Source organism: Pantherophis guttatus, chromosome 1 (assembly GCF_059756535.1).
Source record: "Pantherophis guttatus breed Tessera chromosome 1, ASM5975653v1, whole genome shotgun sequence".
Lineage (NCBI taxonomy): Eukaryota > Metazoa > Chordata > Lepidosauria > Squamata > Colubridae > Pantherophis > Pantherophis guttatus.
The window spans coordinates 266,190,131-266,218,095 of NC_142063.1; the positions used below are offsets into that span (position 1 = coordinate 266,190,131).

At 39.6% G+C, this 27,965-nt stretch overlaps 2 protein-coding genes across 3 annotated transcripts; both read right to left on the reverse strand.

Moving 5' to 3' along the window:
- Positions 1 to 76: 76 nt before the first annotated feature.
- FBXO5 (F-box protein 5) lies at positions 77 to 5,486 on the reverse strand. Its single transcript, XM_060692289.2, has 4 exons — positions 4,846 to 5,486; positions 4,078 to 4,168; positions 2,172 to 2,342; positions 77 to 930 (listed from the first exon to the last, which is right to left on the reverse strand). The coding sequence occupies exons 1-4, from the start codon at positions 5,484 to 5,486 to the stop codon at positions 679 to 681; spliced, it is 1,155 nt and encodes a 384-aa protein (XP_060548272.1). The 3' UTR covers positions 77 to 678.
- On the reverse strand, positions 5,383 to 27,965 carry MTRF1L (mitochondrial translation release factor 1 like). Of its 2 annotated transcripts, XM_087882851.1 has the most exons (8): positions 27,567 to 27,951; positions 24,464 to 24,543; positions 23,710 to 23,893; positions 21,627 to 21,790; positions 21,306 to 21,423; positions 20,243 to 20,379; positions 13,067 to 13,142; positions 5,383 to 5,519 (listed from the first exon to the last, which is right to left on the reverse strand). In XM_087882851.1, the coding sequence occupies exons 1-8, from the start codon at positions 27,859 to 27,861 to the stop codon at positions 5,509 to 5,511; spliced, it is 1,065 nt and encodes a 354-aa protein (XP_087738977.1). In that variant the 5' UTR covers positions 27,862 to 27,951; the 3' UTR covers positions 5,383 to 5,508. The 2 variants fall into 2 exon arrangements, with proteins under 2 accessions (XP_087738977.1, XP_034284497.2); XM_034428606.3 differs by lacking the exon at positions 5,383 to 5,519 and having other exon boundaries at positions 11,001 to 13,142; positions 27,567 to 27,965.

Below are 27,965 nucleotides of genomic sequence, written 5' to 3' on the forward strand. Positions count from 1 at the left end.
AATTGAAGTGATTAGTGGGCTAACAGGGAGGTATCATTAATCTTTAAAAGCTATAACATTCAAATAGCAGAGATGGTTTTATTTATAAAGATAATTTTTATTTTTCATATTGACAGACAAATATTTAAGTATTTACAACTATATACATTTCTAGGCATCTTTACCTAGTAATGAAGATGAAATGGGACAGGACAACAATAAGTTTCAGCAGCTATCAGGACAAGTGTGGTTATAAAAACTTCTCCTATTTATATATTTAATGTTTTAATCAGATGAAATTCAGTTAATTAAAATTTGGCATTGCAAATCATTTGCTTATTATAGATTGTACTGTAAAAACTCTGAAAGGCTTTTTATAAAGGCACGAAGTTAGAGGCCATATAACAAGCAACTTTTAAAAATAAATGTTACTACCCCCAACTTAATAAAAATCCAGTCAGTCTATTTGTTAAGTCAAGGTTGCCATGTACAATTCCCATGTAAACCTAGAAGTAGTTTAAAAATTTTGAACATTCTTCTAAAAAGGCGAGAGGAAGACATCTGAAAAAAATATTTAAAATTGATTTTTTTTAAAATCACGGCATTTTTTAAATTAGACAACCACAACTTTCACATTCACTCCTCTTCTGAACCTACAAGCAAAATACGATACTCTAGCTAGAATTTATGTCAGGAAAATTATAGCCTCCGTAAATTCTGTTTGCTTTTTTTGCTACAAGGAAGAGGTTCTAGTCTGAAAGATGTTTTTCCAGGCTTTCCAATGATGCAATCCTTGGAACCATGAAAGCTGCCCAAGCACTTTGTGCAAAAGTCAAAACCACAGCTTTCTCGGACACACATTGCTCTTTGCACATAGGAATCATATTTTGCAGGAGAACCACACCGACGGCAAACTTTCAGACTTTCAGTATTTTTCAAAGTCTTTGCAACCTAAAAAAAAAATGAAACAAAAACAACATAATCCAGGATGTAGTTTTGAAGTTGTTTTTTTACCATTTTCCTGGAATAACCACATGGAACATGTTTAGAAAAGATAGGTTCACAATATACTCTGTCCTTGTTTAATGACAAATCTATTTGTGATTTTCTCAATAGGTAAAATGACTCCTAACCAACATGTGGTTGAGAAAAAGAGATGCTGTAAAGGTCACTGGTTGTTGCCACCTCATCCAGGTGAGGTTCTCTTGTACAATGCCTTGTGCCTGATTTATCTTTTCCCCATCATGAGACAGAGATTGCATAAACAGGCTATAGCTTTCTGAGTTGCTTTTCTCCATAACGTAGCACTTTCTTAAAAAGCCCTAACTTCAGGCTAATAAACTCAGTTCTGTGAGCTTAAATTAGTTGATTAGAAATCTCTAGCCAGCTGGCACTGCAGCTTCAAACTGACCAGAGCACAATAATCATACTGAAAACTTTTGTTGTCGGGCACATGAAATTTGGCTGTAAATACTGCAGTGGTAAATACCCCATTGAGCCCTGGAAGTACAGTAGTTAAAATGTAGTATTGCAGGCAAAACTCTGCCCACATTCTGACTTCAATCCTGACAGAAGTCAAGATTGACTCAGCCTTCCATCCTTCCAAGGTCGGTAAAATGAGGACCCAGATTGTTGGGAGCAATATGCAAATAATGCTTCTTCGTTGTAAACCGCGCAGAGAATGCTGTAAAGTGCTATAGGGCGGTATATAAGTCTAAATACTATTGCTAGGGAAATGATTTTTTAAATTACTATCTTATTTGCAAATGGTCACTAGCTATGGTAGTCCCTAAATGTGGAGTATTGTACCAATAATTTACCGTTGTAAAATGTAATTATTTAATGGCTGCTCAACTCCCAGGGACTCTGAGCAATTTACAAATTATTTAAAACATTAAAATTAAAAATTGATGCAACTTCTTGCCCCTATTGCTAATGATTTGATTGACTCATTCAAACTAAGTTCATAACTTTTCATTATTACACATTAATAAGTGGATATCAAAGGTTTGCAAACTTTGTCATACTAAAACTCCTTTCTATGAGCTTGCCTAGAAGCATAGTCTATTTTTTCTCTTGCCTTTGAGTTTGCTTATGCTCCAAAAGGTTCTGTAGCTAAGTTTGACAATCTTAATAACTGGTTTCCTGTACTTTCAGTATATTAAATCAAGATTAAAATATTTGTAGATTACCTCAGAAAATTGTGAATGCCGGCTGAAAGAAGAGGCCTGATTATTCTGAGTGTTTGCTTTCATTCGGGATGTTTTTTTAGAAGATGCTACTTTCTGAATATATGTTAATGGTTCACGATGCAGAGCATATGCCCTTGTATCAGATTGTTTTGCAGCTACTGTGTTGCTATTCTGTGGAGAAAAGAAATTTTAATAAACCATTAAACAATGATTTGCTTCTGTCTGAAAATACAATAATTCATTACTAGCACATAACACATTTTATTTATTTATTATTTATTTATTAATCAAATTTCTATACCGCCCTACTCCTGAAGGACTCAGGGCGGTGAACAGCCAAGATAAAATACAGATAATACAAATATTAAAAAAATCCCTTACAATTATTAAATATTTCGGCCGAAACACAAATTAAAACACCCAATTTATAAAATCACAAATTAAAAAATTTAAAAAATGGGAGTTAGGCCAGGCCAGCTTGCTGAAATAGAAAAGTTTTGAGAGCACGGCGAAACGTGCGCAGGTCCGGGATCTTCCGTATCTCTGGGGGGAGCTCGTTCCAGATGGTAGGTGCCCCCACAGAGAAGGCTCTCCCCCTGGGGGCCGCCAGTCGACACTGTTTGGCCGACGGCACCCTGAGGAGCCCCTCTCTATGGGAGCGTACTGGTCGGTGAGAGGCTATTGGTAGCAGAAGGCGGTCTCGTAGATACCCTGGTCCGATGCCATGGAGCGCTCTAAAGGTGGTAACCAAAACCTTGAAGCGCACCCGGAAGACCACCGGGAGCCAGTGCAGCTCGCGCAGGAGGGGGGTCACATGGGAGCGCCATGTCGCTCCCATAACCACCCGCGCGGCCGCATTCTGGACGAGCTGGAGCCTCCGGGTGCTCCTCAAGGGGAGCCCCATGTAGAGAGCATTGCAGTAGTCCAAGCGGGAAGTAACGAGAGCATGAGTGACCGTATTTAACGAGTCCCGATCCAGAAAGGGACACAACTGGCGAATCAGGCGGACCTGATAAAAAGTCCCCCTGGCCACGGCCGTCATGTGCTCTTCTAAAGACAGCCATGAGTCCAGGAGGATACCCAAGTTGCGAACCCTCTCCGTGGGGGCCAGTGACTCACCCCCAATAGTCAGTGATGGCACCAACTGACTATATCGGGATGTCGGAAACCACAGCCACTCGGTCTTGGATGGGTTGAGCCTGAGTCTGTTTCTCCCCATCCAGATCCGCACGGCCTCCAGGCACCGGGACATCACTTCAAGGGCATCATTGGGGTGGTCCGGGGTGGAGATGTACAGCTGAGTATCATCAGCGTACTGGTGGTACTTCACCCCGAAACCACAGATGATCTCACCCAGCATTTTCATCTCTCCATATACTGTACAGTAAATAAGCCTTTCAGAAATTACTGGGGAATTGAACATTTAACTAATATTTTTTCCCCTTACAATCTCCAACTTGATTCCCTCTGGAGAAAAGTCTGTTTTCTGTTTGTCATAAAACTAACTTATGTTATAGAATTTAAAGTGGTTTCTTATTTTAGCCTTTTTACCCAAAGCCAGTCACTCGACCTCTAACCAGTCAGTTTGGGACCACCTGTTACATGATATTGTCTGCACTTTACACCTTCAGAGAAAGGGACTGTGTAGATAGTAATGTTTGGAGACAGCAATTCTCCAGGAAGATCTTCCTGATGGTTCTTTTGGCAAATTTATTTTCTTGCACATTATTTTTAAGTTTTTAAAAATATTTACATATAAAAATTAAATTTTTGTTCTTTATATTATTTGAATCACTTCTACTGTTTACAAACAGAAACTGCATGATTAAACTCCTACATCCTGCTGTATGGTTTAGAGGGATTCGGTTTTGTCTCTGTGATAAAGATATAGAAGCAGTAAACTTACCAAACTGAGTTTTAGTGCTTTGTTATACATCTGGAAAGCCCACTTGTCACTAAGAAGAATTTTCTTCCATGTAATGCTAACTTTAGCCATGCTGTTGTAGAAAGAAAACCCATGGTTAAAATCAGACAGCATTCAAATTATTACTTAACAGAAATCCTAGAAACTTTCAATACACATATAACACAAATATAAGTGCTGTTTTGTTTTTTGTTTTTTTAAAAAAAACTGTCCTGCTTATTGCTTTTAGTGGACTTGCCTCCTTAAAGATATAGAAAAGTATCAACTAAAGCAATGTAGACACTGGAAAAACCCCAATCCTTTTCTGAAAGGGTCACCATTTCATTTAAAAAATGTAGAAAAGAAAAATTATAAAAAATTTCATTGCTTAACCTTTAGGAATACATTTTCTTTTGCCCCAACAATGACTTTGAGTTACTTCTAAAGCTCATCCTAGTCCATTTGCAAAGGTCTAAATTCTCTTCAGTACTTTTTTAGCCTTAATGCTATAACTAGAAAAAATATTGCTTCAATAGTTATTTTACATGAGCATACAGCCTATGCTGTAAGGTATATGTAAATCTTATTCCATTTATGAAATACATTTTTGAATATAGCTTCAGTCTCCTTGTGAAATATTTTCACATAATGAAAACTAGCATTTTGCCCAGGAAAACATATCGTGGGCTTTAAGAAAATATTTAAATTTAATACAGTATAATTTAACCTATATTTATTTTGCCAAGGGAAAACACAACATTGTGAACTTACTTTATCAAGTCTGTATGGTTAAGATGTATTAAGATGTTTGCTATCAGGTGTCTGAATTTTCCATGAAATAATTCTCCAAGAATATCTAGTTTATCTAATCCTATTTTTTTGCCAATCAGATTCACAAATTCCATTTTCCCTGAAGCCATTTTTTCTAAGACAAAGGCCCATGACTTTGGATTCTGCTTGCTAGCTTTTTTCAAAGTTGAGCAGACAAGTTCTTCAAAATGGAGGACTGGTAGTAAATTCTTTCTTGGACTGAAACTATGATTTGGTAAATTGTCGATATTCCCTGCCAATAGCACACTGTCATCATTATCATTGGGTTTTTGCTGAATACCCAACAAAGATGAATATCCACTGTCTTCGTTTTCATTGTCAATTTCATTGGCACTCTCAATATGCCCCCATGATACTTTTTGGTTTTCTTTATTATGCATAAGCTTTTCTCCACTTTTGAGGTTAAAACTCTTGGGACTTCCATGATGCAGGTCACCATAGAACAGCTTTTCTTTGGTACAGCCTTTGCATTTTTCACTGTAACTCTCGGAGCAAGGCTCTTCTGGTGTTGCTTCTGTTCCAGTTAGTTTTAATGGTGAAGTTCCACAGTAAACATGGGTATAATTAAAATCACGTTTCATTTTCAGTGGTTAGGGTAGTTTTTCAAATGTTCCCTGAAATTAAGAAATATATACATATATATTAGTCCGAATCATTATTTTAAACTAGAAAATGGTTGAAAGGAGAGACTTTTTTAAAACAAAATCAACAAATTGTTGCCTTCATTTTGATAATTCTTGATTATTTTGTTGAGAATTGTAAATAGTTCTAAAAGGACTGTGGAAATGTGGCATTCTATAGAAAGGGTTAATACAATCACAAAATACAAGTGGCAAGGCATTTGACTTCAGACAAACTCAGTAAGATTTCTATACAGACCAATTTAACAGAACTCAAATTAAAGATGGCAATAAATATGGTATGTTAGGAACCTAAGACATGCATTCTTGGTTTACAATAACGTATTAAGTAGTTAATAAATCATATCTACTTAAGGACTGTGAGTTTTCCTGCCCATTCTGTAGCAGTGGTTTTCCTGCATTGGCAAGGTGTTAGCAAATCTCATCTCCTTTGGACTCTGAATTTGGTCAGCCATTTTTCAGACTCTGTAACAGTGGTTTTCCTGTATGGGCAAGATTGAATAGTCTTTGATCTACTTTTTTAATCAGAACACATGGCACTAGCTTTGTTTAACCTTTTCCAACTGTTCTTGGACTGAAAACTCTGTTTCAGTAAAGGCTACTAGACTATTTTCTTTTACCCCAAAATACAAGAACTCTTCTCAAGGAAGCTAGCAATGCAATTTAGATATCCTTTTCCATGTAGCTGGATTTGGCAGAGTCCAACTAAGCACGAATAACTTCCATTCACATAATTTTCTCTCCCTTCTGTTCCCAGGGTTGTGTAGATGTGGAAGTTACACAAGGGATGGATATAGGGAAGAAAAATGACCTTACCCCAATCTGCTAATGGAAGCCATTCCAGAGGCATTTAATAGGTTCTACACATTTAGGATATCATTCAGTGAATTTGAAAAAGGATCAATTGCAGGTATTATTTATGGATAGTATAATGCAGCTACCACCCAGGATATGCTATTTGGTTCTAACCTAGCTATAGCACCTTCCTATTTGTGAGACAATGACGTCTGTCAGTTTCAGAACCATTTTTGAAACCGCCTGAATTGCACAACTGCTGCATGGCAAGAGCTATTTAAAGACATGTGCTTTGGGTGAAAAAGGTACCATACCTTATTAATCAGCGTGGATGAGAAGAATACCCAGATTTCTATAAGATCAAGGAGTTAAAAGAAAACTGGGGAGCCATAAAGGTAGTTTCAAAGCTTTATTTTATTATTTAAGGGATATTGGTAAGGGAACCAGGAAAGACAGCACATTTCAGAATTGATTACAGACAATTCTGTAATCTGTACATATAACCAAATCCAGTGCTTAGGTTTTGGTGTATTTAGCCCCCTCATGAGACTCAGGGTTCAGGTTAAAGACAAAGGCCAGAATATGCCCCATTCCAAAGTAAACCATCACAGAGGATACAAATTTCTGCCCTATTTATGATCCCCTTTTCTCTTTATATATATGGGGCCCTGTCAGAGGCCACACACCAACCCCCTCTTTTTGCCTCGCCTGGTGGGATTAGTCCAGCTCATTTTTTTTTCCCTCCCAAAATTTTAAACCTGCCAGTTTGACAGAAAGGATCCCCTTTAAAGGCAGAGGACGAAACGGGAGGGCGGGAGTTCTGCCCCTGCTAGATTTTCTTCCTCGGGGCCTTTCAAAAATGCAGCTTTTTAAAAATTTCGTTTCTTTTTAGGAAAGTGCTAAATCAAGGTCGGGGTGTGGGGAGCTCAGGGGCCGCAGAAGCCACGCCAACTGCCCTTGCCATCCAATCTGGTTTACTGGCGCGCTGCAGCAAAAAGCGAGGGAGCCCTCAAACCCGCCCCGCGCTCTTTGGAAATGGAGTCCGCCGGGCGCGCTAACTGCGAGGCGGCCTCCAAGAAAAAGAGATGGGGGAGACAGAGAGGAAAACGTGCCCCCAACGCGATCCAAGATGTACCCCCTCCCATCGCAAAGGGGCACGCTTCCCCCCCCCTCCTCCCCAGGTTGCATTTTTGAAAAAAAATGGAGCCAATTGTGGGGATTGGGGTTGGGGAAATGATCGCCCCCCCCACCCCCCAGAATATTTCTACCCGTACAGTAGATCAAGGACATGCTGGGGAGGGATGCAGGTTTTCCTGCAGGCACCCCCGGCCAAGAGGCGGGAAGAAGCCGATGGGCTTGTTCCGCTGGCGGGACTTTCTGCCCGCGTCAGTTTCTCAATCCGTGGCGATTGGGAGGGAGGGAGAGGGGGCTTTGCAGCATTGCAGCCCGTATTCCTTCTCACCCCCCACCCCACTCCAGAACTGAGTACCCCTTACGAGTCAGCCCATTCATTCGAGTCGTGGGGATCGGAGCCTCGTTTTACCAGCAATCCCCTTATTGAACAGAGCCCCGGTTCTCCTGCAAAATAAGTCTCCGCTAACGAGCCCCGGTACCTGAAGTGGCTGGTTTTCTAGCGGGCAAAAGCGGTGCTTCCTTTCGCGCTTTCTTTTTTTTTTTTCAAAGTCAGTGTTGACTGACTACCGTCCTTCTGCTCTGGGTGGAATCCCTTTTCCGGGCACTTTTAAAAGGTTTAAATCTGGTATCCAAAACCCCAAGAGCCAATCAGGAGGAGCTCTAGCCAGCCGGCAGCCAATCAACGAGAAGCCAGTGGCGGCGGCCAATGCCGGTTCGCGAGGTGTGCCTCGCCGTTGAAAGGGACTCTTCCCTCCCCCCCCTCCCATTCTGCCCGCCAGCCTTCAGCTCCAACCAAGGGATTTAAAAAGACTGAGCGCGCGCGCGGGGGAAAAAAGAGGCCGGCTAGCGCGTGCTCCTGCCCTCTCTTGCGGGCTTGAAGGGGGGGTTGATTTTTAAGGCACGCCAGAGCGCGGGAGATGCTGCGGCGCCTGCCCAGGAGTGCGACAAGGCTCGCGCGCTCTCTCTCTCTTGTTCGGGGACGTTCTATTGGACGTGGCCCTTTGGGCGTCCGTCCATTCCCCCCCCCCCCAGCGCGGGGACAGGATGTGGCTACAGGGCGCGAAGGGGGAAAGAGAGTGAAGACCCTGTGGCCGGATTATAAAGCGCCCGATCCCATCTCGTTTCGGTCCTGCTCCTTTTACTGCAAAGTTTACTGGCCGTTTAAATTCGGGCCGCCGGGATTCTTAGCACGTTTCCTCAAGTAACTCAACTTGGATGGAAGTTAGTGCTTTTTTTTTTTTTTAAATTTGGTAAATTGGAGCTACCGTCCATTCCGAATGGCGCCTGATTTGGAAAGTATTCCCTGTCATATTCGAGGACTCCCGTTCTATATATCTTGCCCTAAACTTCCAAGAAATTTAATAATGATTTTTTTTTTTTAAATTTCGGGACATACCGGTAAGTAGGCAAGCTATGGCCATCCAAAGCATTGGACCGATAGAAAGTTTCTCGACTTTCCCCCAGTGAGCCTGCATCATCTCACTACTGTTTTGAGCCTTGCCCGTGTTATTTGAGAACCATGCTTTCTCATTAAATTATGCAGGCTCTATAGGTGACTTTGGAATGATGCACTTATTTCCCATAATTATTTATATCCTTCAAAGTAAAGGCATTGATCAGAAATGGAAAGACTAGCTTGCCCTTCCACATGTGACAAGCAGACACACAAAAAGCTTCTAGGAGGTAGATAGGATTTCTTCCCTTTGTTTTCACATCACATATTTTAAAATCCAAGGCTATTTATTGAAAAGCCCATACAGAGTATCTCGTTTAAGCTATGAAGAAATCCCATCACATTTAGTAAAGTTAAACAGATACCCTGAACTAGAAATACTTATGGTTCAATTTTTCATTAAAATCTCTTTGGTGATGACCTGGCAATATTATCATTAAGAAATGTCAACACTAAAAATCAGATGAATTAAAGCCATATATTTCAGATGTCAACATAGCATACAATTTCTCAATAAAACAAATATAAAATGAAGAGGTTTAAGTGGAAAGAAAAGGGGCTTCTAATCAAACTTATTTTCATCAAAGTGAATATTCTCCAGGTGTACATACAAGAAAGTATTCTTTTATGTTTTTAAAAACCTAAATAAATACATCTGTTCCATTCTTTTATCTATAAAGATACACTACTATTAAAAGTAGTACACAGGAAGCATGGCCTAAGGATAGGTGCTCTGCAAATTCAAATGGCTTCAGTTATTGACTCTGGAATAGGGCAAAGTTTGGAATTCTTTAAGCAATCTGTGAAACCATCAACTGTAGCAGAATATAGGTAGTCTTTGACTTATAACAGTTCATTTAATGACCGTTAAATGAACATCACTGAAAAGAGTGACTGACCATTTTTCAGAGTTACAACCTTTGTAGCATCCCCATGATCATGTGATCAAAATCCATATGCTTGGCAACTGATTCATATTTATGGCGTTGCTGTGTCCCAAGGTCATGTGATTCCCTTTTGCGACCTGACAAGGTCAGTGGCAAAACCAAATTCACTTAACAACCAGGTTACTAATTTATCAGCTACAGGGATTCACTTAACAACCTAAGCAAGAAAGGTTGTAAAATGGAGCAAATGTTTAGCTTAACAACAGAAATTTTGGGCTCAATTGTGGTCATAAGTAGAGGCTACATGTACAGGGTCAGGAATTTTGCTAGTTTTACTTGCCACAGTAAATCCTTAATTAAAGGAAATAATTTCAATCAGGCTGACTGAATACAGCTTTAAAACATCAAGAAATGTTAGCTTTATTTGGAAAATCCCAAACACCTTGCAAATTTGAAAACAATAGAATCAAGAAAAATACTCATTTTAGCATTTACATAGAAATTACATTACATTTTCTTATATTGAAATATGGTATTCTGCACTAAATTTGTAAGCTGGAACTAAAAGGGTAGTTCTATTCTGTCCAGGATAAGTTTTGGAGACAGTGAACTGGGACATCTCTAAATCTGTATGTGGATATAGTAATCAGATTTTCTTTCCTTGGGAACCCATTCTCATCAAATATTAGGAATTAAATCTGAGCTTTTCTTTCCACATCATTTGCTTTCTGCTACATATTTTTAGACTGTTTAGAATAAAATCATACATTCCCTATTTATCTTATGTAGGATGTTTGGGGCCCTTTTCAGTCCTGTGGTGCAGCTACTTTTCATATTCATGCTATTTCAAATTTTAAACTGAAAGCTAATGCATATGTAAAGGGATACAATCCCCTTTATTTCTGGTAGGGTAGTTATACAGTTAAATGTCCAATGGGAGAGAGTTGTTGGGAAGAGTTTGATCTTTTACAACTATGCTGTTTTCATCATTTATAACTACACTGCCTTATTTATTTTTTGTGCAAAACCAGGAGACAAAATAAGATAACGAATAGAAGCATGGGTGAGAACCTGAATCTGCCTCTGAATGAAGGCTGCGTAGTCAAGGAAATTTTTCTGTTTTAGTATTTAGTATACTAGTATTCAGTACAGTTTTAGTATACAGAAAAATCCAATTCTTAAAGATAATTCTCAATGTAATTTATTTCAAGTAAAAGTTTTTACAAAATATAAATAAATTCCTTATCATTTACACAGAGACTTTTCTTTTCTTAACATAGATGATTGCTTTGACTTGCCTTACATGATTACCTAAATGGAAAAGGAAATCTGAGACCAAACTCCCATTACTAGCCCTGATGATGTTACCTAGTTTGGGTAATGAAAGGTTTGCAAGAAACCAATCAAGCTCAGAAAGCACCTCAAAGAGTTTCCCCTCAAATGGAAAAGGAATTGGGGAATTCTTTTTTTCCTCAAGAATTTGGAAAAAGCGTTGCTGTAAGTCAGGAGCAGACTTTTAAAAGTTTTTTTTAAAAAGCCACTAGATCAGTAAAATCCTAGATTCTCACATCTTTGATGCAATCTTGACAAAAATATATTATCAGGCTGACTGAGTGCAGTTTTAGAACATCAAGAGATGCTAGCTTTATTTGGGAAGTCCCAAACAACTTGCAAAACTGAAAATATAATAAAAATATTCATCTTAGCATTTACAGAGAAATTACATTACATTGCATTTTCTTATATTGAGAAGTGTTTATTTATTTATCCTATTTAAAAGACTTCAAATGTAACAGATTAAATTTGAACGTGGACATCTCCAAAAGATAATGTTCGAACTATGCCTGATATAGCCAAAGTAGGCTGGATAATTCACTTATATCCATCAATTTCCACCATTGTCATTTATGTACTCATGTAACATTGCAACGACACAATTATGTCAAGACCTGGTTAAGATCTGGTTATTTCCATCAAGCACAGGAGGGTATGCTGGGTTTGAAAATGTAGAATTTGGCAGACAAAGTCTGTGTTCATTTTTTGTACAATGTTGGTACTATATTTAGTTTACTATTTGGAAGCTTACTAGTGTTTCTTACTGCTACTTGCCTAGAGCCAATGGACTGCCTAGAAATAAAACAAATAAACACTTCAACTTCAGTTGACTGTTGAGTAAGTACTTGAAATCTGGCATATTCTCAGTTTTCCAATTTCTCACCATTGTCTAATAACTCAGTTTTTAGAATTTAGCTTCTTGGTTGTATTAGTGATTTGGGTTATTGTTTCTTGGCTACCTGAATTTTTAATTTTTATAATGTTTGTTTTTGTTCTATTTTAATTCTGTTCACCAGAATTAGAGTCGCCAAAGTTACTCATTGAGATGGGCAGCTGTATAAATTAAATAAATACATGTATTTAACAGTTCCTACATGGAGCATTGATGCTTTTTCACAACAGCAGTAGGCTTTCATGCCACCCTGTCCCTGGGAATTAGGCAGCATATAAATTTAATATACACATAAAAATCCTTCAGAAACGAATTAGAAAATACACCATTTTAGCCATTTAATCTCAGCATGCTTTTAGCCTTGCCCACTTGACTTCCTTGTGTTGCGCTAGGGTGCAAGTATGCTTCTGGATGCAATTCAAGGTGCTAGTTATCACCTAACTGATAAAATCCTACATGGCATGGGGCCTAGTTATTTGAGAGACAGCCTATTTCTTGTGGTTTCTGCCCAGTCAGTAAAAGCCAACAGAGTGAGCATGCTCCAGGTCCCTTTGATCAGTGTCATTTTTCAGGACCTGGAAAGCATAGCTTCTCTGTTGTGGCACCTGTTCTGTGGAATAAAGTCCCGCTAAGCTATGGACAGCTCATATCATGATGGCATTTAGGAAGGCCTTAAATACCTGGCTATTCACCCAGGCCATGGGGTAGGGTGCATGCAACCCCCTTGTTACAGGTAATCAATATTTGTTTGGGTGTTAAGCAGTACCAAAATAAATTGATATACAGTATGTATGGGATTGTAAATCAATTCTGTGCAAGCAAACATATGCAGCAAACTAGTTTGAAAAGCACTTTCCTACCTATGGCCTGGGATTTGATGAAGGTCAATTTGGTCTGCTTGCATCATTTTCTGAAATAACTTCCATTAACACCTCATATTCACTGTATTTTCTTAGTGACTCTATCATTTCATCTAGCAATTCTTCTCCCAGCATGAATTTTTCAATGTGATGTATTGACTTGCCTATTCTATGGTCAGTAACCCGATCCTGGGAAAAATTGTAAGTTCTGATTTTCTCTGATCTTCCTTTGGTCCCAATCTAAACAAGGGAAAAAATTTAATCAGTTTTTACACATCCTAATAGTTGACTATTTAGGAAACGTTCCCAATTCAACAAAATGTGTACATGTGTGTAACCATGAAAAAAGTAAAGCATCAATATATATAGTCATTTACGAAGTCAATATAAGCAAAAACCACACAGAACATAAATACACTGTTCTGAAGAGCTGCCAGTCTAAACTGCTCAAGAAAGGGACAAGAAATTTGGAGGAGGGTTAGTGAACTTTTGTTACATTTACTCATAGAAGGCAATTCTTGTAAGCATGATAAACATGCATAATACCTCTTTTACATATCCATCTAAACATGCTTTTTCTCAGTCAGAGAAATTTTAAATAAAATGGATAGGAGAAGAGAAAGAAGTAAAGAAATAGAGACAAAACAGTTTAAACAATTAACCAGCCCCAAGTTCCCTCAAAATGTCTTGGACCACAATTTTCACGATTACCCAGCTTGTTGGCTGGAAATTTTGAAAGACCAACACACGAAGGGCACCAATTTGGCAGAACGTTGATTTCCTTGATGAGGGTGTGACATTGTCCAGATGAGGGTTATATCAGTCGGATCTGATGCTGGCTGAGTCATAACTTTTGACCACTCCCCTTGCTCCGCCCCTTTCATGCCCAGTTTAGACTCAGTCGGCCTGAGAGAAACATCTCCTACAGATCTGGCTATACAGCCCAGGTCTGTTCAATATCACAGAATTGTAAGTCTTTTTGACCACCTTTTTATTTCTATAGCTTAAAATTGTTACTTCCCCTTTAAAATTTTTTCCCCCCCTTCTATTGTAGCCTGCCGGTTTTGCTTTGCTAGAGCCTCCTAAGCTGCAGGCTTTGCTTCGCTCCTGGCGGCGGCCATTTTGAAAGCCCCATTTTAAAAGGGAACTTTTTTCCTTTTTCTTTTTCCTGTCTTTTTTGGGGGGGATTTATTTGATCTATCCCACCAACGATTGTTTAAGGGGCCCTAGACCACAATACCACCAACAATAATAGCAATTACCTAATTTTAAGGGAAATTGCCAAATCGGGCCGCCGCCCACCCTACAGCGATCCCAAAACCGCTGATCAGCTGTAGAGCGGTTAATTGAAGCCCCGCGGCAATTTTAAAAGGAAATTTTTGCCGCTTTGCCACCAACGAGTCTGCAAGTTTGGGGGGGGGCAGCAAGCTTCTTCTTGCCTTCCCCTGTGGCATTTCCAGCCAGTATTTTAATTTTTTTCTCTTTGTGGCTGGGGGGGCGCTGAGGAGGTCCGTTGCTAGGCTTGCCTAGACAGATACCTCCAGAGCAGAGTTTTCCTCCTGCTCAAGTGTGACCTGGCAGCCATCGTGCTTAACGCCAGAGTCGTTGCCATCTCAAATTTCAACCACGTGGTGAAACTGAAACCAAAAGCTATTTCTCCAGTCGACATCGTGGTCGCAGTGAGTATACTAAAGATGGCAGATCGCTCTTCCCATGGGGAGGAAAATACTATGTACACTGGGAAGAAATCAACTTCCAAACGTAAGCACCTTTCTAAGCCTGAGGAGAAGGATTTAGCAAAGAGGCATAAATCTCTAGAAAAGCAAGCTAGTGAAGTGCCTGCAACTGAGCCTGATAAGGGGACCCCCCCCCATCTACCCCCCCTCCTCCCATTTCAACTGTTAGCCAGGCCTGGTCTTCCGAGGGAGAGGGTAATGTTCTTCAACAAGACCAAAGCAATTTGCAAAACCCCTTTGCAAGTCAATTAATGACCCCTGCAACTCCTGTATTTGGTGGGCCTGCAGCTGCAGCTGCTTCAACAGGTGAATCCTCTATGCCTGTGCTAACCCCCGAAGATCCTTTAAAAAATGTGCCAGAAGGATTGAGAATTCTGATTGAACAGGCCATTGCTTCTAGAATGGCAGCTAATATTCATGGTCACCACTCTGGCTCTGCTATTTCAGAGCGATCTGCCCGTATTAGAATTTCTCCTGCAGTCAGTCTTACTGGCTCTCATTCTCCTGCAGCCTCCAGAGTTAGTGAAGCCTTTGTGTTTGAGGAAGAGAGACATTCTGACCTATCAGATGATGAGGGGTTAATCCAAGATCAACCTGCTTTTACAGGATTATTTCCCCCCAATAAATTCAAGTCTTTATTGCATAAGGCTCGCTTAACAGCCGCCTTAAAGGAAGATGAATACTTTCAAGAGATGCAGGAGGCTCAAAAGGGTGGACTACAGGGACCTTTTTCTGAGCCCCCCCCTGAACTTTGTTATGTACCAACTCCACAACTGTTCATAGACGTGGTAAAGAAACAGTGGGCTGGGCCTGCAACCATGGCATCTGCACATGGTTCAGATAAGAAATATTATGCTGTTGCTCCAAAGTTTGCTCAACTCTTGCAAGTTCCACCTGTAGACAGTCCTGTAGCGGCCCTTTCCTCTTCTTCTTCATACGTAACTGGGGATACTTCTGAAGGTCTAAGGCCAGAAGACAAAAAGTTAGAATTTCTGTTTAAAAAGAACCATCAGGCCTCGGCATGGGCAATTCAATCAGCTTCATCAGCCTCATTTTTTAATAGAACTACCATCCTTTGGCTTCAACAGTTACAGGCAAGGGTACCCCCCAGTGAGGTTCGCCTTCATCAGGATATTAATAAAATCATTGCTGCCACTCAATTTTCGGCTGATGCAACCTTGAATTCAGCCAAATTCGCATCCAGAGCCTTAGCCTCTACAGTTTCAGCCCGCAGGATGCTTTGGCTTCGCCAATGGCCTGCTGACCTTAAGGCCAAATGGCGCTTGGCTGCAGCTCCATATTCTGCAAACAGACTATTTGGGGAATCACTTGACCCTCTTCTTGTAGAGACACGGGACAAGCGAAAAATTTTGCCCTCAACATACAAACGGGCTGAAGGAAGACCCTCTCCATATTACAGAAGGCCTTCCTTTCGTTCCTACCCCCAGGGAGGCCCCTCCAGGCAGGAATATCTTCAGGGATCCTATCGATCCTCGGACCGTCAATATTTTCGGGACAGGAGCAGACAATTCCAGCCCAAACGGTCCTTTCGGGGTTCTGGTTTCCGCCAGTCCCGCAGTCGTAAGTGACTCACTACCAAATCCTCCAGTAGGGGGTCGCCTGTCCCTCTTCGCGGACAGGTGGGAAAGGTCATCTTCAGACCTTTGGGTTCTTTCAGTTGTAAAATTCGGCCTCCCCCTGGAATTTCTCTCCAGGCCTCCAACCCGCTTTCTTCAATGTCCAACTTCCAAAAGCGAATCCAGACCTCAATTAATGAACCAAGCAGTTCAGCACCTACTACAGATTCACGCCATAGAGGAGGTCCCCCACGATCAATGGAAACAGGGGTATTATTCCATCCTGTTCGTAGTTCCAAAGCGGTCAGGGGGGTGGAGAGCCATTCTGGTCTTAAAAAATCTCAACTCATACATAGTGTATCGCAGATTCAAAATGTGTTCACTAACCTCTATTCTTCAAGGGATTCGTCCCAACGATTTCTAGTTTCCATAGACCTCATGGGGGCTTATCTTCACATTCCCATCCTGCCAAAGCATCGACAGTATCTCCGATTCAGCTATGCAGGAAAGCATTTTCAATACCGGGCTCTTCCCTTCGGACTGGCATCTGCACCAAGGGTCTTCACAAAGGTCCTGGCGGTGGTGGCGGCTCACCTGAGACAACAACCGGTAAGGATCCAGGCTTACCTGGACGATATTCTGATTCAGGCTCACTCTCAAGAGCAAGCCTTACACGACCTACACCTCACGATTCAAACCCTGAACAACCATGGGTTCTTGGTCAACTACAAAAAAAGTCAGTTAGTGCCAGTCACCAGGATCACCCATCTTGGCGCCATCATAGACGCAGCCCAGGGGACCGTCTACCTAACCTTGGAACGACGGTCAGACATCAGGGACCTAGTAGCTCTCATTCGCAGAACTCCATCAGTTCCATTGGCCACTCTATCCAAGCTCTTAGGCAAGATGGTCTCCTGCGTCCAGATCGTCCCATGGGCACACCTTCACGCTCGCCACTTGCAGTGGTTCCTGCTTCCTTTTCAAAAGAAACGCCAAGCTCACACCATGTTAACAGTCAAAGTTCCACTTTCAGTCAGGCGATCGCTAGGTTGGTGGACATCGCCTTCTCTCGACAAGGGGTGTCTCTTCATGAATCACGACCGACTTGTACTCACTACAGACGCCAGCCTTCACGGATGGGGGGCTCATCTTGCATCACACGTGGCTCAGGGCCGTTGGTCTGCATCAGACCTCGCCAACCCTATCAACTGGCTGGAGCTGAAGGCCATTCGTCTCGCTCTCACGCACTTTCACCGGTTCGTGCAACACCGTCATGTTCTGGTGTTGACAGACAATATGGCGGCGAAGGCACATGTCAACCGTCAAGGGGGCACCCACTCAAAGCGCCTCATGGAGGAATCATTTCGCCTGGGCAAGTGGGCAGAACAACACCTCCTCTCCATCAGAGCGGACCACATTGCGGGGTCGGAAAACACACAGGCGGATTTCCTGAGCAGGACAGAGGTGGACAACAGCGAGTGGCAGATTCATCCCGACATATTTCATCAGATTTGCAACAGGTTCGGCATCCCAGCCATAGATCTCTTCGCCACACACTTGACCAATCAGCTTCCTCGCTTCTTCTCGAGGTTCCCGACGCCAGGGGCGGAAGGGGTCAACGCTCTCCGTCTCACCTGGCCGCCGGGTCTTCACTATGCCTTTCCACCGCTGCCTCTGATTCCGGCCCTGATTCGGAAGGTCATCGCCGACAGAGCAGAAATTATCCTCGTGGCTCCCCACTGGCCACGCCGTCCGTGGTTCGCAGACCTGGTCAGTCTCTCCACATTTCACCCTTGGAGGATTCCACCAGACGAGATTGTACTGCGTCAGGGGAACCTTCTTCATCCGGACCCTCAGTGGCTCCAACTGACTGCATGGCGCTTGAAGGGGCCCGTCTAAGGCAGGACAATTATTCAGATAGGGTGATTCACATTGTTCAAGCCTGCAGACGTAAATCCACAGTCAGACTCTACAATATCTCCTGGCTCGCCTTTTATAGGTGGTGCCGTTCCCGGCAGATAGATCCTGTTTCAGCCTCACCTGCCCAGATCTTGGAGTTCCTCAGAGATGGGTTTGACCGTGGTCTGGCCCATAGTACCCTTCGGAGACATGTGGCGGCTCTGTCTACGGCCTTGTCCAGTCCATCCGGCCGACCACTCACTCAGCACCCTGTGATAAAAAAGTTCCTGCGAGGAGCCAGGCTCTTGCGGCCCTCCTCGATTCATAGATACCCTACTTGGGATTTGCCCAAGGTCCTTAACGCTTTAACTGAGAATCCCTTTGAACCCCTCCGCGCGGTTCACCTTCGCTTTCTCACCCTTAAGGTGGTTTTCCTTATAGCCATAACTTCAGCCCGTCGCATTTCGGAGCTGGCAGCCCTCTCAGTTAGGGAGGATCTCTGTGTTTTCCGGCCGGACACAGTTATTTTGAGATTGGACCCTTCCTTTATTCCCAAGGTTAATTCCCCCTTTCACAGGGCCCAAGAGGTTATTTTGCCCAATTTCTGTTCCCGGCCCTCTCATGCCTTGGAACGAAGGTGGCATACCTTAGATGTACGGAGGGCCCTAAAGATTTATATCAAAGGACTGCTCCCTTCAGGAAGTCAGAGGCTCTGTTTGTTTCCTTTTTGCCAGGCTCCCTAGGGCTCAAAGTCTCTTCTGCCACAATTGGTAGATGGATCAGGGCTTGCATCGCCTCGGCATATCAGGCCCAGGCGATTCCTGTTCCCAATAGCATTACTGCCCACTCCACTAGGAGTGCTGCTACCTCAGCAGCTTGGGCAACTCAGGCCTCCCTTGAGGAGGTATGTAGGGCAGCCACCTGGTCTACCCCCTCGCCATTTATTCGTCATTACAAGATAGATACCTTTGCTTCTGCTGAAGCGTCATTTGGCAGGAGGGTTTTGCAGCAGGTGCATCGTGCGAGGGTCTCTCCAGGCCCTTCGACATCCCGCCCTTGAGACAGCCAAATCTTTGGTATGTCCCTCATCTGGACAATGTCACACCCTCATCAAGGAAATTGGGCATTGGTCTTACCTTAAATGCCAGATTTCTTGAGGGGGGTGACATTGTCCAGCCCCTCCCTCTGTCTCAGTGCCTGTACAGTTTATTGTTCTTGTTCAGTAGTTTTTTTCCAGTTGTCCCGTTGGACCGAATTACTTCCTGATAACGGGGGTTCCTGTTGGAGATACTTCTGGTGGCCTTCCTTCGTCAAAACTGAGCATGAAAGGGGCGGAGCAAGGGGAGTGGTCAAAAGTTATGACTCAGCCAGCATCAGATCCGACTGATATAACCCTCATCTGGACAATGTCACCCCCCTCAAGAAATCTGGCATTTAAGGTAAGACCAATGCCCATTCTACACAACTACATCTTTCCTTCTACCAACGCTCAGTAATATTTCAGGGTTCAATCTGCATCGCTTGTGTTTCAACCACATGTATCCAAGTTATAATCCATGTCTTTTCAACATGAGCTGGTTTTGGCCAAGATATCGCTTATTAACAAAGCAGTCTGCTGGTGTCTGCTATTTAGATCATGCTCACTGATGTTCTCTGACCAGGTACAGCAAATAAATCATGGATGGTATTGTCAATTATTTTTATTTCGTTATGATGTTAGCAAAAACAGTTTTTCTCACCGGTTCTGGTTTTTCTTTGTAACTGAGGCGTGAGTGAAGCAGTGTGTATCAGTGCACTGCTGATTTGCCTTCAGAAAATCTGGTAGTGTCGGGTACAAGGAACCAGAATGACACCATGAGCTGATCTGAGATATTTCTTTATTGCAACTCACTCATTTACAAGAATCTCACTAGACTAACTGCAGTCTCTTGAGAACAACCAGTTAATCACTTCAAGGTTTTTTTGGGGGGGGGGCGGATGGGGGAGTCAAGTTTCCATTGCTTTCTCTTCTGCAAAGACTCCAAGCTAGCCAGTCTTTTAACTCCATCCCCCACCTCAGCTGCAAATTCAGCCATAGTTATTACAGCAGAACATCCTTAGATCTGAAGAACAATGCAGCGCATTTTACCTGAATCTTTCTGGCAGTATGTATCTTCGCTGTTTGTTCTTCAAGTTTGATGCTATATAGTTTAGCATGAAGAAGCTCCATAGCTTTTTCTTTATTTTTAATTTGAGATCTTTCTTGTTGACATTCAGATACTATACCTACAACAGAGGAAATGTAGAAGTTAGGCCAAAAAAAAAAGAAAGAAATCAGAAGTATGTAAAGCACAAAAATGTATTTTGTATGTTAAGATATAATAAGTACAGAAGATTACTTTGCATTTTTAGTTCAACAATACAACTGCTATATTTTTGAACTTAATAAGATGCCAGGATTTGGAAACAAATATGCTGTTGAAGCTGTAGCAGAATCAGAACAGGCCTTGATTAGAATGACAAATTTTGTTACATATTTTTATATATGTGCTATATATTCTACCAGAAGCCAATGATCTTTGGCTTTTTTTGTAAGAAATCTGTATGTAGTGAATTATATAATCTACTACATTGTTAGTTCTAAGAAAATGAATATAGTAGTATAGGTGCAACTAAAAAAAAGAAAGTTTGAAAGATTGTTGAGGGAAGGCCTCAAATAAAATCCTGTCTGTCTTACACACACAGAGAGAGAGAGAATACACACACACATTTCTGCATAAAGATGTACTGGACTGCATTGTTAGCAATGTACAATCTCATTTTACGTAATATATGTATAGTATGTATGCAAAATTAGCATTTTCTAATTTATACATTACATCACCCTTTCCAAAGCAAGAACGTTTTTCATATATATTTTTTTGTCCAGTGTTCCCCAGTCTTAACTGCAACACTGAAAAAACAGTCTCTGGGTCAGGTCCTTACACATTTTCAGAATGAGAGTTCACTACAGCTTATCTTGGTTAGATTCCTGATTTTATGCTACAATGCTGAAATGTTCTATATCCAATAACATCCTCAGTCCAAATTGTAGACAACACTGATAGCTAAGATTTTCTATAAAGCATGTATCTTGTTACTGAGCATCATCATATAAAATATGAGAGCATATTTTTAAAAAATTCACTCATTTGAAAGTCATGTTGCAATACCTGAGGGAATATGGACTATCCGTACGGCACTATCAGTAGTATTCACATGCTGGCCACCAGCTCCACTGGATCTTTTAGTTTCAATACATAAGTCTTTAGGATTAATTGTCAGATTTATCTGGAACAGGAAGAAATACTTTGCTTACACTCTAACAACAGACTAATTGCAACAAACTATAAATTATACTGTAAGATTTGGTGATTTTATTAATGCTAATTAGTCTTCATGTTCTAAATAGGTAGGGAAAAAAGTGTAACAGAATGGAATTCTTTTATCTGAATGCAGAATGTTGAACCAAATACTTAAGAGTAACCACATACCTCACTTGGCTGTGGTAGTATTGCTACAGTCATTGTGCTGGTATGAATGCGGCCTTGCTTCTCCGTCTTTGGCACACGCTGAACACGATGTACTCCTCCTTCAAACTTAAATTGTCCATATGCTTCAAGGCCTTTTATACTGGCAGATGCATGTCTTAAACCACCTTAATTTTTTAAAAACAGTAAAAGCAATCACAAAGTGTAAGTCTCCAGAAAAAAGGTTATTCAAAAAAGAGTGTCTTTCTGTCTACCTATCGTGTGTTCATGAGTGTCTTGTTGAGCTATGATCCACCTAGTTGCAGTTTATTGAAGGTCTACGTCTTAACAGAGGTGGGCAGGGCATGCAGATGTAGGCATTCATGAAGAAAGAATAGTTGTTGGGAGAATTTTGAATTTAGAAGGTTATGATTTGTTATATGGATGGCATGCCTATTTGTTATATGACAAAAAAGTGGATAAAGTATTTAAGGCTCATATATTAAGAAATGCTTTGTTGAGGGTTTGGAAAAAATATCAATATAAGTTAAATTATAAGATACCTGTATGGGCAAATCCTAGACATGCAATAGAAAATATAAGTATAGAACAAAAACAGGAGGTGATATATCTTTAGATATACTGAGAGAAGAAGGTATAATTTATACATGGTTTCAGTACGGTCAACTTCAAGCTAGATGGAAGGAAGATCAAAAAACTGGCTTTGTGCAAAATGAGGAGAATTTGGTAAAACAAATTAGAGATCAAAAACAAATGCATATTAAAAGGTTGTATAATGTTTTATTGGAAATAGATTCTGAGACGGAATTGGTTAAAGACTGTATGATTAAATGGGCACAAAATTTTCAAGAGCCAGTAATGATGGAGACTTGGGAAAAGATTTGGATTAGAAATGTGAAATTTACACAAGCACAAAATTTAAGAGAAAATTTTTATAAAATGTTTTATAGATGGCACTTAGATCCCAAAAAATTATCATGTATGTATTCTAATGTGCAAGCTAAATGTTGGAGATGTGACTGTGATGACGCAACTTATTATCATATATGGTGGACTTGTAGAAAAATCAAAGCATTTTGGATAAAGATTTGGTGGGTGATGCAGAATATTCTTAAAAAGAGACTGAAATTTACTCCACAGTTGTTCTTATTGGGTATAACTACGGACTGTACAGTTGTAGAGATTAAATTGATTTTGAACTTGATAACAGCAGCAAGATTGTTGGTAGCACAACACTGGAAGAAGGATTTTTTGCCTACTATTGATGATTGGATATTGAAAGTAACTAATTTAGCTGAAATGGCTAAAATTTCAGCATATCTGAAGGATCACACACAAGAAAGGTATATACAGGACTGGAGAAGATGGATTGATTATATACAAAATAAGTATCAGACCAAAAAATATCAAATAGCTTATGAATGATCTCTTTTATTTGTATAAGTGCTATATAAGTGATATTAGAAGTATTATGTTTAAGAAATAGGATTTTATATATGGGGGGTTAAGATTTTTTTTTTTAGGGGGTGTTAGTTTAATGATTGGTTATGCAATTTAGCTTATTGTTAAAGGTCAATAGAAATACCTTGTGTTCTGCTCTGGGAAGTCGGGGAGGGGGAGGGGGGGTTGTGGGGAAATTGTGTTTGTTTTAAAACTTTTTCAATAAAAAAAAAAAGAAAGAAAGAATAGTTGTTCTTCCATGTAGCTTTATGTCTCCCATTTGCATGTCTCCCATTTGCCTGACTTCTGACATATACAATGCTCTTACATGGTTCTTGATAGTATTTTGTTTATTTCCCTTATTGTATTTTTATTTATTGTGCTGTGTTTGTGTTGTTCTTATATTGTGAACTACCTGGAGAAAGGCAACGTCAAAGTAAAATAAAAATAAATATATGCCATTACATGAGGTACATCTAGCATTCTTAACACTCTTAAGCTCTCTAAAACAACTGCACTGAAATAATATGATTCTCCATCTTCGTTCTCTGTTACATACTATAGAATTTGGGAATTTATTTGTTATCTCAAGACAACTTGCTGATAGTACTGGATGTACTTGCCAGAATTTCAAAAGGTTACTTACCTATAACACTGGAAGTATATGTCAGAGTATCAAAAGTCCAATTTTTATATGCTGCGTACTGTTGATACATATCAAACATCTCAGCAGTGAACAACATTGCTTCCAGCCCTCCAACTCCAGCAGTCACTTCTATGATGAGATCATTTTTGTCAGTTTTCTCTGAAGGAATCAAAAGGGATACTATCTGAAATAAATAAAAAGCCCTTTTTTATTTAAATAAAATTTCCCTCAGCAAGGAATGCTGCCCAGAATGTGCTGAAATTTTTAAAAAGTACCAGTACATATATTTTAAGCATTATGTAATGTATTACAATTGTGCAATGTTTTTCCCTAAATCCAATGGATACACCTACTATACAGTTGGTTAGTGTTAGTTGATGAATTGGTTTAGATGAGTTAAGTATACATAAGATTCAACATCAAATCGCTACCAACTCATTGAAACTGTACCCTGGTGATGAAACATCTTCAAAAAACCAACTAAGCTCAGAAAGCATCAATAACTCAACAGTTCACTCCCAGACCATACATACTCTCTTCTATTCATAACAAAAATTCTTCCACAGATACATGGGATTCTTCCCTGAAATTAAATCCTGAAAAGAACAGAAATTCAGCAGTATGTAGAAAAAAAATAAATATGAAATGAAGTGGGGCAGCAGAGGAAGACTGCCAAATAATAGCATTTGATAGTCCCTTATCAAAAGAGAAGTTAGTCTTGAATTTAAATGTCATGCTTCAATAAGTGATTTACCTGATGTCTCAATTCTTCTACCTCTTCCTCACAGGAAATAACTTCCTTTTCTGCAAGCTTCCGCAAGTCTTCATTTTCATCTAGAATAGGATTGCACACTATTATCATAATACTATTAATCTTTTTTCTCTGGTTCACAATTCCTTTCCTCTCTCTTGGCTATTTAGTATTTTTAACTCTTTTCCTATTCAGATATCAACCACAAGTATGGAAGGTATACAGCTAGTCTTCCATTTACAGATATTCATTTAGTAACAGTTCAAAGTTACAACAGCATTGAAAAAAGTGACTTATGACCATTTTTCATGCTTACGACTGTTGTGGCAACCCCATGATCATGTGATCAAAACTTGGAGGCTTGACAATTGGCATTATTTTATGACAGTTGCAGTTACCAAGGTCATGCAATCATCTTTTGCGACTTGTTCTCACTGTCAGGAAATTTCTCATTTCTAGGTTGAATCTCTCCTTTATCTGGGGACTGAGTCAACACGAACTTAACAGCACATAAAACAGTCAACCCTGAGTGGACTTGAAAAGTAATAAAAGCCCAGCAGCAGTTTATATTCTCTTCCATGCAAACTGGGATGAAGGCTTGTTCCATTCAGTTGGAAAGCACTAATTCCCTAACAGATTGGCCTGATCCAGCTTCAGCCTTCCTAACCAGAAGAATGGCCCAAGTGGAAGCTCCAATGTGTGAGAACAGGTCCACTTTGGAACCCTGCAGGCAAGTCCTTACTTTATACAAACACTTTTGGGAGCGCCAGTATATTTTATATAGACCATTGAGAAATAGATACAAAATATAGTATATTTTATCAGAATAGACCACCGAGAAAGAGATATAAAATATAGTATATTTTATCGGAATAGACCACCGAGAAAGAGATATAAAATATAGTATATTTTATGAGAATAGACCACCGAGAAAGAGATATAAAATATAGTTTATTTTATGAGAATAGACCACCGAGAAAGATATAAAGTATAGTATATTTTATCAGAATAGACCACCGAGAAATAGATATAAAATATAGTATATTTTATCAGAATAGACCACCGAGAAAGAGATATATAGAATATTTTATCAGAATAGACCACTGAGAAATAGATATAAAATATAGTGTATTTTATCAGAATAGACCACCGAGAAATAGATATAAAATATAGTATATTTTATCAGAATAGACTGAGAAATAGATATAAAATATAGTACGTTTTATCAGAATAGACTGAGAAAGAGATATAAAATATAGTATATTTTATCAGAATAGACTGAGAAATAGATATAAAATATAGTACATTTTATCAGAATAGACTGAGAAAGAGATATAAAATATAGTACGTTTTATCAGAATAGACTGAGAAATAAATATAAAATATAGTATATTTTATCAGAATAGACAGAAAGAGATATAAAATATAGTATATTTTATCAGAATAGACTGAGAAAGATATAAAATATAGTATATTTTATCAGAATAGACTGAGAAAGAGATATAAAATATAGTATATTTTATCAGAATAGACTGAGAAAGAGATATAAAATATAGTATATTTTATCAGAATAGACTGAGAAAGAGATATAAAATATAGTACGTTTTATCAGAATAGACTGAGAAAGAGATATAAAATATAGTACGTTTTATCAGAATAGACTGAGAAATAAATATAAAATATAGTACATTTTATCAGAATAGACTGAGAAAGAGATATAAAATATAGTATATTTTATCAGAATAGACTGAGAAATAAATATAAAATATAGTATATTTTATCAGAATAGACTGAGAAATAGATATAAAATATAGTATATTTTATCAGAATAGACTGAGAAAGAGATATAAAATATAGTATATTTTATCAGAATAGACAGAGAAAGAGATATAAAATATAGTACGTTTTATCAGAATAGACTGAGAAATAAATATAAAATATAGTATATTTTATCAGAATAGACAGAAAGAGATATAAAATATAGTATATTTTATCAGAATAGACTGAGAAAGATATAAAATATAGTATATTTTATCAGAATAGACTGAGAAAGAGATATAAAATATAGTATATTTTATCAGAATAGACTGAGAAAGAGATATAAAATATAGTATATTTTATCAGAATAGACTGAGAAAGAGATATAAAATATAGTACGTTTTATCAGAATAGACTGAGAAAGAGATATAAAATATAGTACGTTTTATCAGAATAGACTGAGAAATAAATATAAAATATAGTACATTTTATCAGAATAGACTGAGAAAGAGATATAAAATATAGTATATTTTATCAGAATAGACTGAGAAATAAATATAAAATATAGTATATTTTATCAGAATAGACTGAGAAATAGATATAAAATATAGTATATTTTATCAGAATAGACTGAGAAAGAGATATAAAATATAGTATATTTTATCAGAATAGACTGAGAAAGAGATATAAAATATAGTACGTTTTATCAGAATAGACTGAGAAATAAATATAAAATATAGTACATTTTATCAGAATAGACTGAGAAAGAGATATAAAATATAGTATATTTTATCAGAATAGACTGAGAAATAAATATAAAATATAGTATATTTTATCAGAATAGACTGAGAAATAAATATAAAATATAGTATATTTTATCAGAATAGACTGAGAAAGATATAAAATATAGTATATTTTATCAGAATAGACTGAGAAAGAGATATAAAATATAGTACGTTTTATCAGAATAGACTGAGAAATAAATATAAAATATAGTATATTTTATCAGAATAGACTGAGAAATAAATATAAAATATAGTATATTTTATCAGAATAGACTGAGAAATAAATATAAAATATAGTATATTTTATCAGAATAGACTGAGAAAGAGATATAAAATATAGTATATTTTATCAGAATAGACCACTGAAGAAATAAACGATCCTTGGGAGGGGTGGAGTTCCCTTGAAGACCGTTCGGGAACTTCAGCGTCAGAATCGGGCTGCCAGTACTTGGGGATCAGTTCAGGGACCCTGCCAGACGGGGCCGGTTGCTGTCACCCAGCGAGCACCGCCCTCTTCCAATTCAGCCCATCAGGCGGCGGTCCGTCAGGTGGAGACGTCTCACCTTCTCGCGCCAAGCGCTCCGTCTCACGCAGCTCCTCTTCCTTGTCTCTCAAGAGGCGAATCCGCGCTGCCAACGCCGAACGGAAGCCGCCGGGCTGCTCTTCTGGCCGGGAATGCTGATCCAGGTAGCGCCGAAGCGCCGGTCTGGCGAACAGCTCGCGCAAATCCGGTTGGCTGCTGAGCCAACGTCGCGGCACGGTTTGCCCCCCGCATCGCGAACGGGCGGCAGGCACGGAGGGAAAAGAAACGGCGAACTTCCGCCAGGCCGCTCGACTCCGGCCGAAGCACCACCACATGCCGGGGTCAACTCAGCGCCAAGATTCCGCTTCCCGTCCCCTTCGCTTAGAGTAGACTAGACTAGAGCAATGACTGTCGGAAGTCGCCGCTCTTTCCTCCGCTC

Bases quoted from the DNA above. Each gene is read 5' to 3' on its own strand.
- FBXO5 (XM_060692289.2), bottom strand. From the start codon at position 5,486: ATGAAACGTGATTTTAATTATACCCATGTTTACTGTGGAACTTCACCA. The intron at 2,343-4,077 runs GTAAGTTTACTG...TTTTCTCCACAG, and splicing joins AAGCACTAAAACTCAGTTTG to AATAGCAACACAGTAGCTGC. The intron at 931-2,171 runs GTAATCTACAAA...TTTTTTTTTTAG, and splicing joins GGCATTCACAATTTTCTGAG to GTTGCAAAGACTTTGAAAAA.
- MTRF1L (XM_034428606.3), bottom strand. From the start codon at position 27,861: ATGTGGTGGTGCTTCGGCCGGAGTCGAGCGGCCTGGCGGAAGTTCGCC. The intron at 20,380-21,305 runs GTATTGCAACAT...CCTCTGTTGTAG, and splicing joins GATAGTCCATATTCCCTCAG to GTATAGTATCTGAATGTCAA. The intron at 13,143-20,242 runs GTAAAATGCGCT...TCCCTTGTTTAG, and splicing joins ATACTGCCAGAAAGATTCAG to ATTGGGACCAAAGGAAGATC.